Below are 19002 nucleotides of genomic sequence, written 5' to 3'. Positions count from 1 at the left end.
GGGACCCGCTCCCACGCTTTAGGGCAGGACTGCACTCTAAACCGTGCATCAGCCCAGCTGCAAGCTGCGCCCCTGCTCTCCCTAAGAGAGCTCTCCGTCGGCTCAACTCCACCTCCGCGAGAGGCGGCAGCTGTGACGGCGGGAGAAGCTCCCCTGCCGACGCAGTGCTGGCTACACAGGGAGTTAAGGTTGGTAAAACGACGTGGGGAGGGGGTGTGGCTGCCCTCGGGCAACGTGGTTATACCGAAGTCGGTGTGCAGTGCGGACCTGGCCTAAGTCATCCCACACTAACAGGCCTGGAAACTCAGGCATGAAGAGGTGATGTGATGGGAGGATCAGAAGGGTCACTGGCAGAACCAGGGATAGAACCCAGGAGTCCCGGCTCCCAGCCCTGCCGCTTTAACCACTAGACCCCACTCCCCTCCTAGAGCCAAGGATAGAACCCAGGAGCCCGCCCTGCTCTACCCCACTAGAGCTGGGAAGAGACGCCAAGAGTCCTGACCGCCCAGTCCAACACTGTCAGATGCTCTCCCTCCGCGTCACTCCCCTGGGCTCACAAACCCACGTGCAAAACAAATCGTCAAGACCCCCTGCCCTATGGAACCCCCCAGGCCCCATACACCCCCCGGGTCTCCTCCTGCAGGTTCTCAAAGGCAACGTGCAAGGGACGAGGAATTATGGCAGGTGGCACCAGGGGATGGGGTTCGTAGGGAAATAGTTCCTGACACCCAGGCTGCAGAGGCTAAAAGCAAGACCCTGTACCTGTGTGTCCTGTCCTACAAGAGATGTGAGAGCACCGCGGCTGGGAGGAATCTAGCCTGGGACAGGGCGAGGCACTAGCAAACAAGGGTGGTCCTGCATTGATTCGAGACAACCTCCTGGGATGGGGCATTTCCATCCCTGACTCTGGGATAGGAGACCCTCTGCTCTGTCCCTCCATCTCCCCCAGTGGCCCCTCACCACAAACGCGTTACATTTCAGAGCATCAGGACCGGATTCTCAGTCATGCCCAGGCCCTTCTGGGGCAAGAACGGCCCTTTGAGAATCCTAACCACCCCTGAAAGGCCCTGCCTGCCTGGTGTAAGGCCTCTGCTCCTGGCCTCTGATTTTAGGGAGCGGATCGGGGGCGTGGCCGGAGCACATTGTGCTGTGGCTGTTCTCTGCCCTGAAGGGCCCATAAGGGGTGGAGCATGAGTTAGAGCAGCCTTGGGGCTGCAGTAAGTGACACCAGGGGCCCAGAATACAGGGTGCACAAAGGGGCCTTCAAAGCCCCCTACGTGCAGGAAGGGGGTAACTGAGAATCAGGCCCAAGAGATTTTGCAGAGCCTCTGAAAACACAGCTCAGTTATAAACAAAGTGAACAAACCAACTCCCCCTCCCCAGTCCCGTCTCTAACATTTAACCATGTGAATCATTCGAATCAAATCCTTGTCTGAGTTAATAGGTCAGCAGGCGGGCCCGGCCACACATACCAGCTTGGCCATCTTCGCCTGGGGTCCCTTCACTTCCAAGCCACCGGCTGCAGGGCTCGCGGGGACGTCCGACTTGGGCACGGTCCGTTTCAGGCAGAAGGAGATCTTGTACGGCTCGGCGCACTTCAAGATCTTGAGGGCATCTTCGTATCGGACGTTCTCGAAGTAAACCCTGGCGCTCAGGAGCTGATCACCTACAGGGATGGGTCGGGGAGGAGTTTAGGAGCGATGGAGACGGGACAGCAAATGGTGCAAGAGTCACCTTGGGGCAGCCGCTAAGGGGAGCGCAAAGGGTTGCCAGGGCAGCCGTGCGTCGCAGACATCCGCGGCCCGTGTTTGCAGATCGCGGGATCGGCTGCGGACCGCTACCAATGGCTGCACACGCGGGGACGTTGGCCAGGCAAGCCCGGGGCTGCAGGTGGAGAGGCTTATTTCTGCACACAGGCTAACCTGGGCGCAGGCATCCTTTGGGGAGGACTCCCAGCCACCCACCTTGGTGCTTATCCGGCCCCTGTCGCCTGACGGGCATCAGAGGGGATCCCCCCAACACCCCGTGAGCTCAGTTACGATCATTAGCTGCAGTTTTACAGCTGGGGCCCAGGGAACTGGAGGGGCTTGCTCAGGTCACACAGGGCCAAGATTTGGAGCCAGGTCTCATGAAGGCTCAGTAGGTGCCTTAACCACAAGTTCACCCTCCTCCCTTTGCCTTTAAAGCGAGGAAGAATGGCTCAGTGGTTCGGGCACGAGCCGGGGACACGGAGATCAACTGCTCCGCCCCGGCAGAGACGGTGAGAAGCTCTGGCGATGGGGCCGTGGGAGGTGGATGGATAAAGTCTTGCACCATTTAGAAGCCAGGAAACTGACCAGCGTTCCTCCCCCAGCGTTTTAAATGCAGAGCAGCCTGCAGTCGGTGGCTGGGCCACGCTCCCCGCCCCCCAAGGCCTCTGCTCCGTGCTTATCGCGCTGATGTGGATGGCTTGGGCTTAAGCCGATTGTCCATGTAACAGGCAGTGGAATGCGCAGCGACAAAGGCCGCAGGCGGCGGCAGACACGTCTCTCCTGCCAACGGTTTGTGACATTAAACCTCCCGTCCCGCCCCATCCCCCACGGAGCGAACTTTTAACAAAAATCGTGGGGGGGGGGGGGGTCAGCTCAGCAAATGCTGCCCGTCCCCCAGCTGAGGTCGGGCTCCCTCCCAATCGGGCTGGGTGCTGCACGGGTCAGTCCCTGTCCCCACGCACTTCCAGTGCAAACAGACAAGGATCGTTGGCCCCATTTCACCGACCGGGTGCTGGGTGGGGGAGAGCCAGGGCCTTGCCCAGGGTCACACAGGCCATCAGTGGCAGAGCTGGGAAGTGAACCCAGGTGCCTGGCTGCCTCCCTAACCAACTATTCCTACTGGCCAGAGGCAGGAGGTCATTCACCCTCCTTCCCTTCCCTCCCCACCTCCACCCACCTTCTTTCAGGCTCAGGGACTTGGCCGCGGGGGACTCCCGCAGCACATCGGAGATGAAGAGCCCCTCCTTGCCCCCGCCGGCCACGCTGATCCCGCTGATCCCAGCCTTGGCCTCCGTCTCCAGGATGATCTCCACCAGCTCCGACGTCTTCACTGCCTCCTGGCGGCGGGAGAGACCCAAACAAGAAGTTGCTCGGGGACGATTGGTGCTGAGACGACCGGTGCTGAGCCGGGCCCCCATGAGCTGAGCCCTGGGCTCGGGCAGGAGGTGAATGGAGGGGGAGGGGGAAATCAGCGCCTGCTACCGCTGACCCCCACCTTCAGGGTCTGCATCTCAACTGGGGCGACGTGAGGCTGGCTTGGCGCGCACCGACTCCACTCCACAGCCGGGCGCTCGGGAACGGCACCCGGCCAGAGGAGGGTGGATCCAGGGACAAGCCCAGAGCCATTCGCTGCTGGCCGGGTTTCCCCAGGGCTAACCAAGTGCCTGGGGAGCCAAAGGAAGTGAGTGGGATCTGAAGCCTGTTCATGGGACGGCCCCGAGCTGCTGTGAGGGTCCCGGGGCAGGCCGAGCCCTGCATTTCAGGACAGACCTACGGTCGCGCTGCAATTCTGCTCTTGGCTGTGCTTCGCCCCTGTGCTTAGACGTGCCCCACCTGTTTGAAGCAGGCCGTCTGCTCCCAGCAGGCCGGGGGGGGCGGGGGGGTGGATCCCCAAACCCAGCCGGATCTGCCGGACGAGCATGGCAGGTTCCTGGGAGCTGCAGCCCAGGGCCCGGGCTGAGTGGAAGAATTGGGGTTTCCACCCCAGGAAGGTGAGAGCACGAGGCCAGATGTGGGGAATGGGGGGGGCACCCAGACTTTGGGGGGGGTGCACCCAGACTCCTGAGGGGACAGCTGGCCTGTAACCACGGCATCGGTTGGCCACAGAAACACCTGGAGAAAGATTAAAGCATGTGCCAGAGCCTCGGATCTGCAGGGAAGTCCGCGGGTCCTGCCTCCACGCCTCTCGCGGCAGGGTCAGCGCTGGTGGCTGGGGCAGGGACGGTCTTTCCATCAAAGGCGTGTACAGCGCCTGGCACAGCAGGGCCCTGATCCCTGGCCGGGCTCTGGAGGCGCTTGGGCAACGCACAATATCCAACAGCCCGACCCGCTGCCGGAAGCGGCCGCACTGGACGGGAGAGTCCTGGGGCCGTTTCATTGTTTTAAGTGGCAGGGAGAGAAGGGGTTTGCTGCTGGGAGCGAAGGGCGACGCCGCGGAGCAGCCGCGCAAGGCAGCAGAAGCATCTCATTTGCAGCCGGAAGGGCCCCTGCCCCACCCGCCATTCTGTAACCGCTCACCTCCGTCACCCTGGCCTGGGTCTCCATCGCGGGGGCGGCAGGAGGCGGCTCCGGCTCCGTGGCACTGGGCTGGCTCTCGCCTTTCCGCTGCAGGACCCACTTCAGCTCCGCATGGAGCTTCTCCTTCTGCGCCTGCGCCGGGAGAGATTGAGGGGGCAGGGGTGAATGAGCGCTGGGAGCACTGGGCTGGGAGCCAGGACTCCTGGGTTCTATTCCAGCTCTAGGAGGGGAGTGGGGTCTAGTGGTCAGAACTGAGGGGGCGGGTCTAGTGGTCAGATCGGGGGGCTGGGAGCCAGGACTCCTGGGATTTATTCCAGCTCTGGGAGGGGAGTGGTGTCTAGTGGTTGAGGGAGGGGGTGGTGCTGGGATCCCAGACTCCTGGGTTCTATCCCAGCTCTGCCATGGACCTGCTGAGTGATGCTGGGCAAATCCCAGCCCCTCTCTGTGCCTCAGTTTCCCCTGTGCCCATCTTGTCTATTTATGCTAAAGTCTTTGGAGGGAGGATGAATCCAAAACCGCCATGTGACTCAGGAGCCCACGGTCTATCGAACACCCTGGTGACTCACAGGACGGGACCGCCGTACAGGGAAAGGCCTTTCAAAGCTGCGAACCAAGCCGCTTTTCCGGGGTAAGTCCCCCAACCACACAGGCAGGAAGCGCCAGCCGCCTCTGCTGTCCCCCCCACGCCCTTCACTCTCCCGTTTCCTTCCCTCTCCGGCCCTTCCCCTGCCCTTACGGCTCTTTCCGCGTTGCTGGCTTCCTCGGGCGACAGGAGCGGCCGGGGCCTGGGCAAGGGCTGGGACTGAGCAGGCCGCTTCTTCTCCTTTACTTCCGCTGTCTTGAGGAGCGGGAGATAAAACGCAGGATTCAGCCTGGAGCCGGCCCCTCTGCCCCACACACCCAGGCAAACGTCCTGACCCTCCACGGGGCCTAGGCCCTGCCACAGCGCAGCACAAAACTCTACCCCGTGAGCTATGGGAATCGCTCCACCACTCTGCAGCAGTGGTAGGCTGTTATCCTCTCTACAGGCCAGCCATTACACTGCCGCACACGCTCTGCAAGCACGAGGCACAAACGCTCAGGGGTGGCTGGTCCCCCCACCCCAGCAGCAAGGAGGTCCCAGCAGATGGGGCACCGTGCTTAGGGGCTGTGACCTGCCCAGCTGCAACGAGACCTCCTCCCTCCTGGCAAAGCAACACCTTCCTGGCCTGCCTCCCTGCCCTGCAGGCCCCTTCCCCTCCAGGGTCCCGACCGACCACAAAACAGGGGGGAATCAACCCCGTAAACTGGGCTGAGCCCTCATCCCCTGGGACCTGACCGCAGAGCCCCCTGGCCAGGGAGCCAGCGCAGGGCATCTCATTTCCCCATGGCGTGGAAGGGGTTAACCAAGGGGCTGAGCCGGGAGCGGCCCATGGTAGCCCAACAGACGGGGGTAGATGGGGGTAGCTGGGAGTCCCAGCTCCTGAACCCCGGCAGGTCGAAGCAGGAGGGTTTCGATCCCTCCCCAAAGCTCTTGCCCGTTGGTTTCCCGTTCGCTCCCCGTGCGGCGCGATCGGGTGGGGCTGCGCGCCCTGGTGCACACAGTAGCTGGGCTGTGGCAGCTCCCAGCACTCGGCTCCCCCGGAACGCCCTGAGCCGCGGGGTTGCACCCAATGCCCTGGACATCCGGGAGGAGAGGGGCGCTCCCATCCAGGACTGCCCAGGCTCCTTCCCAGCCCCATCTTCCCTCTGAACCTGGACAGGGAGCCGGGGTTAAGCCGCCAGGCGATGCCGGGCACCTACTCACGGGAGATTGGCTTCCGGCGCTGACAGCATGGCTTTCCGGCAGCTCTTGCTCTGCGCCTGCCAGAGAAAACAGCACCGCTGAAAGCAGGCCGGATGGGAAGAGGGTGCGCGGTCTGAGCTAGGGTGGGGGGCAGGGAGGGGGAGACACTCATGCAGGCCTCCCAGGAGGCTGCTGATAAATACACCCTGGCTAGGGCCGGGAGCGCTGCGTCTTCTCTGGCCTGGGCAAGGCAGGGGTCAGCGTGGTGCCATCGGTGACCCCAACCCACAGGCCAGCGAGATCTCCAGAAGTGCAGCTCCCACGGCTCTCCGCTGGGAGGGTGGAATTCGCCCCAATTCCAAGTGGGAGCTGCTGGGTGCCACAGAAAACCTGCCCCTTGGGGTTTCCCATCTGGTGCCCCAGATTCCAGTCGAGGAGTTCACATCCCGGCAGGATCAGCCAGGGCCCAGATTTCCCATCACTCCCCAGCCTGGATGGACACACAGCAGGGCCGCCTGGCCCCTGCACAATGCAGCGGGCGGGTGTGTCTGGCAGGGTCCAAACAGCTACGGGAGTTTGGGCATCAAATGCATTCGTGCCCGAAGCCACCACACAATGTAGCGTGATTTAACACAGCGCGGGGGAGATGGGGGGAGGCTGCCTGACAGAAGGGGCACCCCCAGACCTGGGGGTGGGGGGAGCCCAGAGCTGGGATAGCAGGGGGCTACGGATCGGGATTGAGGGGCACTCGCTTCCAGACATCAGGAGATCGGCTTCAAAATCCTGAGATCTGTTCGGAGCCGCTCGGTCACTCATTCAGGTTCTCCCCTGCCACCTCATGGGCTAGACGAAAGCTGAGATTTCTTTTTTTTTGTTTTAAAACGAAAGCCGAATTTCTCAAAATCCTGGGGCTCCAGCAGCTGGAGCTTTTAGGGAAACACCAGACATCACGAGACTCACAATAAAACCGCAAGAGGCGGCGCCGCTGCTGTTCTGGTCACCGCTTGGCGGCCCTTTGAACTCGCCAGCCCCAGCCAACACCCCACAAAAAACAGCACCCGCCAAGCACATGCGGGCCAGTCCCGGTCTCCTACAGGCATGGTGCCCACGCTGGTGTGCTTTGTGGTACTGCACAATGCACTGGTCCCATGGTCTGCCGATTGGGCCTCAGGCAGGGTGACAGACAGTCGCCCCGCGAGGCGTTAGCCACAGACTCGCCCATCCCCAGATATAAGGGGTATCAAGTTTGTCACTCCCTTTACAATCCATACTCAGAGCAACATGAGGCTCCGCACCAGTCCAAACCAAACCAGTCCAGCCCAGTCCCACTTCCTAAAGCCACCTGTCCCCTACCACAACTTCCTTCTCCTGCCATGATGCGGGACAGCGTTCACAGCTGTCTTCAAGCAGGTCTTTTGCTCTATGGCTCACAGACCAACTTTCAGGCTCAATGGAAGAAGCAATTAACCTTTTTATGGAGTGAGCTGGAAACAGTAGAAGCCACCACCCAAGGCGAGGTGGGGCCGCATGGCAAGGCCTGCTCGGAAGCTGAGCTGCGAGTTCCCGATTGCAATAAACGCAGGGGTCAAGGGAGGGTTTGGCCAGCTGTGGTCGTGTGCTAGAGTTTTACCTTCTTAGTGCCCCTTGGGGAGAGCCCGCCCCTCACACAGACACACCAGCCTCTGCGGGGAAGGGCAGACGGGCAAGACCCTGGGCCACGTGGAGAAGCCCCTCCAACCGGGGAGCCCATCCTGGGATTAAGGCTACCCAGATGCTGTTCAGCTCACTCCCCTGGCAGCCTCAGGCAAGGCCAACAGGGGGAGGGGGGAGAGGCGCAGAAGGCTTTGAAAGGTAATGTCCTGCCCCTCCCCACAAGCTGCTCCCCTAACCAGTCACCCCCACTCCCCTCCCAGAGCTGGGGATAGAATCCTGGCTCTCCCAGCCCCCCCTGCTCTAACCCCTAGACCCCACACTCCCCTCCCAGAGGTGGGGATAGAACCCAGGAGTCCTGGCTCCCAGCCCCCTGATCTAACCACTAGACCCTACGCCCCTCCCAGAGGTGGGGATAGAACCCAGGAGTCCTGGCTCCCACTTTGGGCGCTGTTGGCAGCTCCACAGTGACCTGCCTGGGGACTCAGGACCTGTCTTCCCCTCTCTTAACCTTGACTCCCTGCACTCCTGACACCCCTGGGTGGCATGCCGAGTTCCCCGGAGATGCCCCCCTGCCCCAGACCCGAAGGGGCTTCTCCACACTGCACTTCCCTGACCCGACTGCACCCCTCATGGGGGCCCCTCCCCTCCCCTCCCCATCATTCCTGTCTGGGGGCAGACTGGCCTAGGGCATCCATCTCGGATTCTCAGCGCCTCCCCTCCCTGGGCACGGGTGGCATTTCATTCCCACGCCCGGCCCAGCGGGGCCCGTCCCTGTAAAGGTCACCGGCTAACATCTCACATTCTCAGCCCCTGGGAAACAATGGGCCCCTGCGTCCTGCAGAGGGCCGCGCTGGCATAGCTGGCATTCCAGGACCCCAAACAATGTCTCTGCATAGCCCCGGCTCCCCCCGCCTGGGCCAGCCACCAGGGAATGGAGTGGGGGGGGGGAAGGGACAGGACTCCTGGGTTCTGTTTCCCAGCCCTATTACTGCCTGCCCAAAGAGATACTCCCAGCGGGTAGGGAGACTTCACGGCTCGCTGGGGCGCAGTTCCTAGCTATAAAACGGGGCCACCCTTTGTCTAGTCAGACTAGGAGCTCTTCGGGTAGCAACTGTCTCTTGCCCTGTCTGGGCAGCGCCCGGCCCGATTGGGGGTCCCCCAGATCTCAGTGAGGTGGGGCTGTGCAGCGCCCAGCTTGATAGGGCCCCCCGCTCTCAGTCAGGGAGGGGTTCTCTGCAGTGGCTGGCCCGATAGGGGCCCCCCCAGATCTCAGTTAGTGCCTGTATGGATTGAAGGCAGTAAGGCCAGCGATCACTTGTATTTGTTTGTTAAAACCCCCTGCAGCACGCCAGGGCCATCCTCCCCGCCCCCTGCTCAGCCCGGCGGGAAGCACCCGTGGGGCTGAGATAGTCGGGTGTTAACGCCAAGGTGCTGGGGTTCGTTTATAAACCCCGCCAGCTCCTCCCTCCCCGACCGCTCCGACAGGCTGGGTGGTTTGTCCCACAAGCCAGGGGCTTGGGACTGCAAGAGGCGGAAACGCAGATTCCCGCTCACCTGACACTAAGATAAAACAAGCAGGGTTTAAAGCCAGGTAAGAGCAGCCACCAGCCTTTGGCCTGGTTTAACCGCGTCCGTTTAGACACCACACCTCACCTCTCCTTGGACTCCCACCTTTCCAAAGCAGCTGCAGCTTACTATTAGGTGCATTACAGTAGCACCTAGAGACCCGTGTGCAGGGCGCTGCAGACCCAGAGTGGAGGACAAACGGGGCGCTCAGGGGCAGACAGAGGGGAAGTCACTTGCCCGTGGCAACGCAAGAGAGCCAAGACCAGAACCCATGTGGCCGGACTCCCCATCCTTCACCCTACATGGCCCCATCATGCAGCCAGTGCTGGAGCCCAGCTCTCCAACCCTGAGGGGAAACTGAGGCCCAGAGAGATGAAGTTGCCCAAGGAGCCTAGTCCGATGCCTCAACCCGGAGGCCACCCCTCATATGACCCGTCTGGTCATAGGGCAAGATGCATCCTGCTTACAGAGGCCCCTCTGCAAAGGGGTCAATCCCACCTCTAATGGCCCTCCCTGCCCCATGTTTATTGCTGTGCCTCTTTGTTTCCAAGCCAGGCCCAGAGCTGTGTCTCCAGGCGGAGCTTTCCCCTCACACGGCATCTAAAGCGTCCTCAGCCCTCCAGGGGCAAAAATAAATAAAAGCGTCAGAGAATTCATCCCACTTGCTAACAAGACAATCAGCAGCTTGTTCAAGCTTCCCGGCTCCTTGCTGCTGCTCTTCTTCCTTGCAAGAACAAGGAACGGGGAATGCCAAGTATTTTATAGGCTCAGCAGAAAAAAATTAAACGGGGGTGGAAAGGGAGGGGATAGGTGGCTATTTCGGGAGCCTTGAGTTTTCTTTTCTGCAAAGGGAGGGAAATATGTCCCGAGTTCTAGCTCTTCGCGCCAGACACCAAAACAAACCAAACCAAGCCACAAAAAACTGGGATGCTGCTGTAGCCCGCAGGGCTCTCAGTCCCAGCCCAGGATCCTCCTGGGTGCTAGGCGCTGTACAAACAGAACAAAGGGAGTCCCTGCCCCAAGGAGCTGGCAGTCCAAGCGAACCTTCTGTGCTCCTGTTCGTGGTGGGCCCGGTTGAAACGTTTCCCCCTCGAAAGAGGCTTGGGACAAACAACAGCTTTTTCCAACGTGCAGAAATTTCTGATGTTTGCAAGAATCTGAGTGGGGGTGGGGAGTTCACTGAAGATTTTTTGTTTCCCTGCAACCATGAAATTTCACACCCCCCATTTCATTTTTTTAGATGAAAAGCTGGGGGGGAGGGAGAGAAAACAAAGAAATATTTAACTAAGGCTTTCGTTTCTGTTGAAATCTTCCATGGGAACAAAAAACGTTTCCCCGAGGAGCTCTGATGATGTGTATCCCAGGGGCACCGGCCAGGAACCATCACTCAGTGCCCAGACACAGGCTGAGCCAGTCCCTGCCCCAAACAGCTCACGGCCTAAACAGATGAGGGAAACTGAGGCATGGAGAAGGGAGGGGTCAGTGGTACAGCTGGGAATAGAACCCAGGTGTCCCACCAGCCCAGTGCTCTCCCCATTAGCCTACATTGCCCCACTGCGCTCGGTGCTGTACAAACATGCAGTGTAGAGTAAGGGTCCCAGAAGGGTGGGGAGGACGGTGCCATGGGCTCCCAGCCAGGCCTGGCAGGAGAACCTGGGGGGGCCCTCACCTTTCACTTCAACAGACCCTTGGGGGCCCTACTGAGCTTGGGGCCCATTACAACTGTCCCCACCCCCCTTCCCTGCTCTGCCTTTCCACCACAATCAGCGGCTCATGGGAGGTGGCTCCTGCCCCAGGCTGCTCTAGGGCAACATCCTGCCCAGGAAGAGACGTCAGCCCAAGGCCGAGCTGCCTGGGCCAACGTGGGTCCCACCTGGGGTCTGAGGCCAAGCGTCACCGGAGGCCTCCAGTCTCTCCCCGCCTCAACCCCGGCTCCAGAGCCTCGGCCGCGCTCCACCCTGCTCCCACTTCCCGTTTCTAATTCTGTCCCCGGCGGGCCGGACGGCCCCTGCCTCTCTGGCACTGCATCTAGCCAGCAGCGCAGCCACCCCTGGGCAGGGCGGCACCACGTCCTTCCCGGCACGAGGCGAAGCTCAGGGACTCCTGCATGGAAGCTCAGACCAGCGCCCCACGGTTGGACGCTCCAGCGGGAGTTGTGAGTCTGCAGCCAGTCAACAAAGGGGTTTGGCCACCAGGGCCAGAGCCAGGGGCAAAGTGGACTTCACAGGGGCCAGAGGCCAGGCCCCAGCTTCCCCTGCCCACAGCAGCGGATCCCAGAGCACGTTATTAGCCATCAATGTTAAGGGACCTTTTAGTCCGACCTCCCACATAACTCAGATCAGACAGACTCTCCCCCAGCGATTCCTGCCTCTAGCCCAGCTGGCTGGGGGCACCCCAGAGAGGGCCATGCACTCTCTGGAGTTTGGAAAAGGAAGATCGGAATTCATTTTGTATAGTGGGGAAACTGAGGCACAGAGCAGGACAGTCACATGCCCACGTCACACAGAGCATCGGTGGCAGAAGCTGGGAATAGAGAACCCAACAGTCAGCCCCCCCAACCTCCCTGCCCTAACCCCTAGATCCCACTCCCCTCCCAGAACTGAGGGTAGAACCCAGGAGTCCTGACTCCCAGGCCCTCCCCCAACCACTAGCCCCCACTCCCCTCCTCGAGCTAGGGATAGAACCCAGGAGTCCTGGCTCCCAGCCCTACTGCTCTTTCTCCTTCTGAACAATACATTCCTGGTGCCCTCTGCCTGCGAACTAACCGCTGGGGCCCTGCGTGGTTTTTTTCATTTCTAAAGACCACATCTAGCAGCAGGCGGGGCCCCGCCAGGCCGTGAAGCACAAATACTTCGAGCCAAACTCTGCTCCCAGGTACACCATTGCAGCCCTGCGCTCGGAGAAAGAGGCACCTTCAACCTCACAGCTCGGCCTCCACGATGTCTCCGGATTTGCCCCTTCACACTGGCTTTGAGACTCCCTTAGAAGAAACACAAGCCGGCTATTTTTGGCCAAGAGGTGAGGGAACTGGGATTCGGGAAGATCAGCTCCTGGCTCTGTCACAGGCTCCCTGTGTGACCCTAGAGAGAGAGTCAGGCCGCTCTGTGCCTCAGTTTCCCCATTTGTAAGGTGGGCACAACGAACCCTTCCCTTTGTTTAGAATGTGAGTTCTTTGGGGCAGGGACTCTCTCTGTGTGTCTGTGCAGCACCCGGCCCAACCCCCCACACCACCCGATCTCAGTCGGGGCCTCTAGGGGTTCCTGCAACACAATATTCCTGACCCACTTCAACTTGATGGACTCGAAACTTGAAGGAGCTGAGAGAATCCCACATGGCACCCGGAGCCCACGGGGGGACCCAGGCCAGGCCAGGTCACGGGGCGCCTCTCCCAGTATCAGGTGGTGCTAAGAATGGGATTTGTCTTGGGCCTACACAATTCATTCCGGCACCCCCTCCTCTTCCCACACCCTACACTTTACAGACACGCTGCCCCTTCTCCCCTCCCCCGCAAAACCCAATTTGTCTAATTAAATCATTGTTAGCCCACAGAAACGCGAGTTCCTGGGACGCTGTTCTGCCAACTCCAGCTAGTTCTGCAAGCGCGGAATGGTTTGCAAAACCCAGGAGCTCTGCCTTGGAACAGCAACTTTCCAGTCTCCCCCTGAGCCGGGCAGCTAGCTTCACTGTCCACACACCACCCGGGCCCCCTGTGCTGGCAGAACACAGCAGGGCCAAATTAGACTTTTCACCCCGTTATCGTTTGCTCTCAACAGCCTCCTGTTCCGACGGCCAGGGCCTGCCGGCGACTCAGCCATTGCCAGGATAAAGACGGCAGCAGACGGCCGCCAGCGCAGGCGATTCAGCTCCAGAGATTAGGATCTAATTAAGTGAGATAGGGAAAGCAATCGAAGAGTTTGAAGCAATTGAGTGGAGGATCAAATTATAGCCGGTGACTGAATTCAAGCCGAAGTCTCTGTGTTCAGGACACAGCTGTCTAGTGCTGTTCTCCTGCCCTGGTTTTCCAATGCTGTGGTCATGGCCACGCTAGGGCCGGAGGCTCCTTTTCTAGCCAGTTGTACCAGTCTAAGATGCAGCCAGTCTGATTCTGGAGCACCCCTTTGCACAGCTGCCAGGGGTGACACGGAAAATCCAGCCCTAAAATACTCTTCACGCGGCCGGATCCACAGATACTTCATTCCTTGCCGCTCCATTGACGTGTCTGATCAGCACCTCACCCCTGCCATTATGGGAGCATGACCGTCAGCACACGCTCCTTCCTCCCAGGGTCACTGGCTGCTGCGGGATCCCCAGGGCCACGGCCAGAGCTCTGCTCCTCGGAGGGTTTTGCTCATGGCAGAAGAGGCTGCAGGCAAAATAAACTTGTCCGTTCACTTCCTGGAGGAAGCAGGGCTGGGAAATGTGAATGGCAGGAGTTTGAGAAGGGGCTTCCTCTGTCGTGAGTCACGGCGCGTATCCTGCACGGCTGGCGTCGGCCAGAAGGGCATGGGGGTGCGCGCGCCTGGGTCAGGTCACAGCCCCACAGAGCTCCTCTGGCTCCTGGTACAGACGGTGCAGCGGCAGCTGGGTTCCCGCAGCAGCCGGCCAGGCCCCAAGGGGGAGAAGGTGTCAAGCAGTAGGTCCCAGCACCCTGAGAGCAGAGGGGAGTTGGAGGCCCCACAAGACACGGGGTGAGGCAGCCCCTGGACAAAGCGCTCACGGGCTAAATAAGTAAATGACCGTCCCCGGGTTGCAGGTGGGGAGAGCGAGCGTGTCAGCGTGTCCCGGCGAAGCAGCGCTGGTTACGGGGCGATGTTGTGCGACGTTTCCTAGGCCAGCCAAAGCCTCCAGCAGAACGGCAGCTTATCCCAGCAAAAGCACCGTCTTGCCGGCGTAAAATCCACCTGCCCCAGGAGATCTCGCTCCACAAGCCGCCCTCTCCTAAGCCAGCTCTCCACCATCGCCTCGTGCCAGCCCAATTTGGGCAGCATTGCTGTGCTGGCAAAAGCCCCCCCTTCCCCCGGCGCAGAGACAATTATATCCAGGCCCGGATTCATTAACGTGCATTGGACCCCAGCAGGGCTTTGCTTGCACACTGCATCTGCCAAGTGCAGCTGGGGGAGCGGGCGGGGGGACCCTGCCCACTGGGTCAAAGCGACAGCACAGAAGGCTGCAGGGTCACACTGACGCAGGCCCAGCTGCCCTCCCGTCATGCCCTGTCATGCCCGGAGGGGGGGCAGGAACATGCCATGCCAGCAAAAGCCCAGTTTTGCCCGCATGATCCAGTTCCCCTGGTAGGAGCGCTCGGCCGGTGCAACATCCCTGCTAGCATCCTTGTCTCTAGCCTGCCGGCTTCCCTGAGCAGGGGCTGCCGGCACAAACCAGGGGCATCAGAACTTCAGCTGGTCTCTCTAGAGAGAAGGGGCGGCCGGGGGCCCTGGTATTTTACTGTAGCAGCAGCTCATTGCGGTTTAGTCAAATCTGGTCCCCATTGACAAGCTAAACTCTAACAAGCCACTGGTCTACAGCAGCAAGGGTCCAGGCAGCTCTTGCACAAGCGTAACTCCGGCAGCTTCGGGCACGGTTGCAGTTATCCCTGCAGCTCCGATCTGTACAGCCCCTAGCGCGGCAGGGCTCAGAGCTCCAGCTGGACCAGTGTTAATTAACTCACCCACCGACACACAGGAAGGCTGGCCAGCCTCCCTGGCCAGGAGAGAACTCCCAGGAGACCTGATTTGAGCTGCTGTGTGTTTTATTGGTACTAGGTTAGTCTGGGAAACTTCAGGACAAGGAAGTGCCAAAGGAACCATCCAAAGGGTGCTCTAACCCGCCCAGGTCCCACACTTGGAGGCCTCTGGTTAGAAATCCACAGTTTGTAAGTCTGAGCGGTCCCCGGTTCATTTGGGCTCTGCAAAAGAACGTGTCTTTCCCTCTACAAGTAGAGCCAGCTAAAGCAACCTCCACCCACAGCCCGGTGCGGGAGGAATGGCGCAGTCCCTGCCCGGGAAAGCACCAACACTGCGTGGCGAGGTGAAACCCAGCCCAGCTTTTCCTCCGAAGCAAAGCACGTCGCTGCGCGGGAGAGAGAATGCAGCTGCCGCAAACACTGGCGGAGGTGGAGTGAAGGTTTCAAGGCGGTGGCTTTCCTGGGGTCAGGAGCCAGAGAGAAAAATCTGCGCCTGAAAGGGGTTGGAAAGGCCAATAAACTCCGCTAGTGCTAGGGTGCCTGGGGCCTCTGCTCAGACACGCAGATCACCCTCTCCCGGAAGAAGACAGTCGTGCCAAACACAGTGCGATCATTTTGCTTAGGGCTCGTCTCAGAGCAGCAGGACCCTACCACACCCCAGGCCCACGGGGCAGCTGTGGGATAGACAGGCCTCAGGGCAAATAGTGGAGAGACTAGAGCCTAGAGAGAGAAAATGCGAGCGTGCAATGGAGGAAGGAATTCAGCCGACACGAAGCCAAGTTACACCAAGATCCTTGTACCCAGGATGTCACACCCATCGCTGGTGAGCAGGAGGGGGCAGCACATCAGGTTTTCCCCTTCCCCAGATCAACATCAGCCCCATGGCTGGTGCCGGGGTCCTCTCCCCGGCACAGAATTAAGCCACTGGCACTTTCAGCAGCTGTTCCCTGGCTGTCTCCCATTCACATACAGACCTGCACTGACCCTGCGGAGTGCGCGATAGACCCCGGGATCACAGCCCGGCCGGAACGGGACCCTCCAATGCAGACAGCGGGTGTGCTAGATCCCCCCAGGCCAGCACAGTGGCCTTATGCACGGGTGTGACTGGGGTCAGGCACTGGACAGACCTGGCGTCTCACAGGCCTTCAGGCCCAAGGTTTTTTTACTCATCACTTGCTTAGGACGTCGCATCCGGCCGCCCCTCTGCTCCAGCACCGCGCAACAACAGAACCAGCCGAGCAAGCCCCTGCAGCCTGGCCCCTGTGTGTGCCAGGCCAAGCGGGCAGCACTGTCCTTCCTGCTTGCGGGGCAGCAGATGGGAGACACTTTGCCCTATTGTAACAGCCAGGGGCCATCGGAGGGAGGGGGGCTGTGTGTGGACTCTCCCTGCCCCCAGCACACACCAGCACCCGCTCTCTGCAAGGGCCAGGAGAGAGGGACAGATCACAGAGCTGGGGCAGGCCCAGATGCACCAGCCAGGGATCTGTGCACTCCAGGGCACCCAGACTTCAACGCCGGGGCTGGGGCAGTGCCTCTTATTTGCTAAACACAGACCAGCCTGCCCTCTAACCCTGCACCACACGGTACCAGATCCTTCCCCCCCCCCCCCCCGCCCCGGAACCAACGGGCTCTGCTGTACGCGAGAAGGGAGCCAGCGGGGGCACGGGACCCCAGCAGCAGTGGCTCTGCTCGGGGAGGGCACACCTCAGCCCTCTCCCCACGGAGCAGCATCCTGGCCGGAGGATCCAGCCGCAGGCTTAGCTGACAGGGCAGGAGGCAGGTGGATTTGCTGCTGGCGGCGCCCCCTGTAGAGCCACACACAACCCCCAGTCCCGCGTCCCACGCTGCCCCGCCCCGCAGGCGGGCGTTTGCACCAGTAGCCGTTTGCACGCCTGCTTTGCACGGGGTGCAACAGCCCAGGCTGCAGGGAGGTGGATGCTCACGCCCCTTGTTGGCACCCACGGCGCTGCTGTTCTGATCCACGCGGAGCCAGGCGACCTGGCATCTGCCCCCTGCCCCCCCTTTCAGTCTTGGCGCCCAGCCCAGCCGGCCAGCGACAGAACATTGTGACCCGCCGGGGGCTCTCCTCTGCGTGCCACGAGTTTGTGGGACGGCCCTCCAGCCCCAAACCCCACCCCGAGGCCTGGCCCGCTCCCGGGCTGGGCAGCGTTCGGAGGTTACTGCACCTAAGGAGAGCACGCCCTGCCCCGGCCAGAGCTGCAGCTTCCCCCACCCAACAGGCAAGTCCCTCTGACCCAGCCGCGGGCCTCCATTGTGAGCAAGCTGGGGGGCACTCGCTGCCCCCCGGGTATAGACCCAGCTCCGCCACAGCTCGGCCCACGCATCCCTGCCCGCGCCAGCCTCCTTTATACAGACGCCTGCGGACGAGGGGCGCGGCTAGAGAGCGCACTGCGCTGCTCACCCAGGCAGCCTGGCCTCGGGGGTTCTCCAGCAGAGATCACCCTGCGTGCTGTGGGCCCCACTCCTCATAGCCGTTCCCCCCTCTACACCGATCGCTGCCATTCAAATCCTTCCCAGGAGAGGGCTGCCCCACAGCTGACCCCACTCCACACGGCCTCCTCCTGCCCTCATCACTGGAGCACCTGAGCTCTGGTCCTGCCTTAAGTGACACGACTTCCCCGCCGGCACAGAGGTTTGTCTGTTCTCTGACCCCTTTGCTCGGCGCTGCTGTTCTGACACGGGTGCCACATGCTGCTGGCCTGAGCCCGTAGGAGCAAAGAACACCCAAAACCCAGCAGCCGCCAATCGCACCCCATCGCCCAACACAGAGATTACATGGTTTTGCCTCCTGCTGTTTTGTCTCCACTAGAAAGGAGGGTTTCCCGGCACAGCTGTCCCAGCAAACTAATAGCGCAGGTGAACTTTAAGGACACAGGGACTCTTCCTGGCAGAGTTTATACCAGTTCCACACACAAAATAAGCTTCAGTGTCAGAATCTCCTAGTGGAGAGCTGGCCTGGCGTAGAGGCGCCGCATTTGCAAGTTTCACCCATATGGGGGTGGGATGCCTGCAAGGATTTTTTTTTGTTTTGCTTTTTTAAAGGAAAGCTGAGAGTCTCACATTAATGCCGGGACTCCAGGAGCTGGGACTTTGGGGGTTGGGTATGGCGGGGGAAGCACCAAAGCATCACAAGACCGGTGAGAAAGTCGCACCGCCCCACGCCACGGGTTGCGCGCTAGTGGAAGTGGCCGTATGAGGCTAAGGAGCGAAATGTCACAGTCAGGGCAGGGAGCTGGATTAGCCTTCGCTGCCGGCTGAGCCCCAGACCCAGTGAGTGAACCTCAGCACTCACAGCTATTTGACAACCCCTGCCCCTTGCATGAAATGAGCGTGACGGGTCTCAGCCCAGCTCCCAGAGGACGTGCGCCCACATCACCAGCAACCCACTGGGGATCGTTCCCCCCGCACTCGACAGCAAGAGCAAGGAGCGAATGGGCCATGAGACGGCTGCCTTATGGCAGGGGGAGCTCGTCCTGTCCTGGGGAGAGGCTCCAGCTGCACATTCAGTAGCATGAAACTTTTTTGCAGATGAGAAGCGAGAAAAGCCCCCGTGAGATCGAGACCCATTTTGCGGCTGCTCTCCCGTCATCCCAGCAGCCCTCTGCCCTGCGTGGCAGGAGGTGACAGATGGGCAGTGCCAGGTCAGAAACTTCAGCTCCACGCATGCCTTACCTCGGAGTTGGCACCCCTACGGTCCCAGCTCTCCGCGCCCCGCCTGCAGAGAGGTCGGACCCACAGACCTTGCCTTAGCCGAAAGCCACCACGCGAGAGGGAAGTGGTCCAGTCCAGTGAGCTGGAGCCGATGCCCTGCAGCCAGCTGGGAAAAGGAGGCTGGAGACGCAGACAGCTTCTAGCCCAGAACAGAAAGGGGCAGGCCCTCCCCAGCCATTGGCTGCAGCTGGGCCGACCTCAGAGTCCGTGGGATTGTGTGTGTGTGTGTATGAGCGCGGCCCCTTATGGTATTAGAATATTATTTACAGTCTGGGCACTGCACTTAAAGGAGCAGGGGCAGCCCTGGAAGTTTGCAGGGAGGCAGCCAGGGTGAG

At 60.8% G+C, this 19002-nt stretch overlaps 1 protein-coding gene across 1 annotated transcript in view; it reads right to left on the bottom strand.

The window, feature by feature from the left end:
* PRX (periaxin) overlaps positions 1-18764 on the bottom strand; it is a 28289-nt gene extending 9525 nt beyond the window's left edge. Inside the window, exons 1-6 of the mRNA XM_067556591.1 lie at positions 18629-18764; positions 6055-6110; positions 5005-5106; positions 4269-4400; positions 2929-3088; positions 1473-1666 (exon numbers count right to left, since the gene is read on the bottom strand). Of these exons, the coding sequence (XP_067412692.1) occupies positions 1473-1666; positions 2929-3088; positions 4269-4295 (381 nt within the window). The 5' untranslated portion in view covers positions 4296-4400; positions 5005-5106; positions 6055-6110; positions 18629-18764. The remainder of the gene's footprint in view (positions 1-1472; positions 1667-2928; positions 3089-4268; positions 4401-5004; positions 5107-6054; positions 6111-18628) is intronic.
* Between the last annotated feature and the right edge of the window lie 238 nt (positions 18765-19002).

This window comes from Emydura macquarii, unplaced genomic scaffold (assembly GCF_026122565.2).
Source record: "Emydura macquarii macquarii isolate MOO-44397 ecotype Brisbane River unplaced genomic scaffold, CSIRO-AGI_Emac_v2 contig_1790, whole genome shotgun sequence".
NCBI lineage: Eukaryota > Metazoa > Chordata > Testudines > Chelidae > Emydura > Emydura macquarii.
This window is presented reverse-complemented; position numbering and strand designations above follow the sequence as displayed.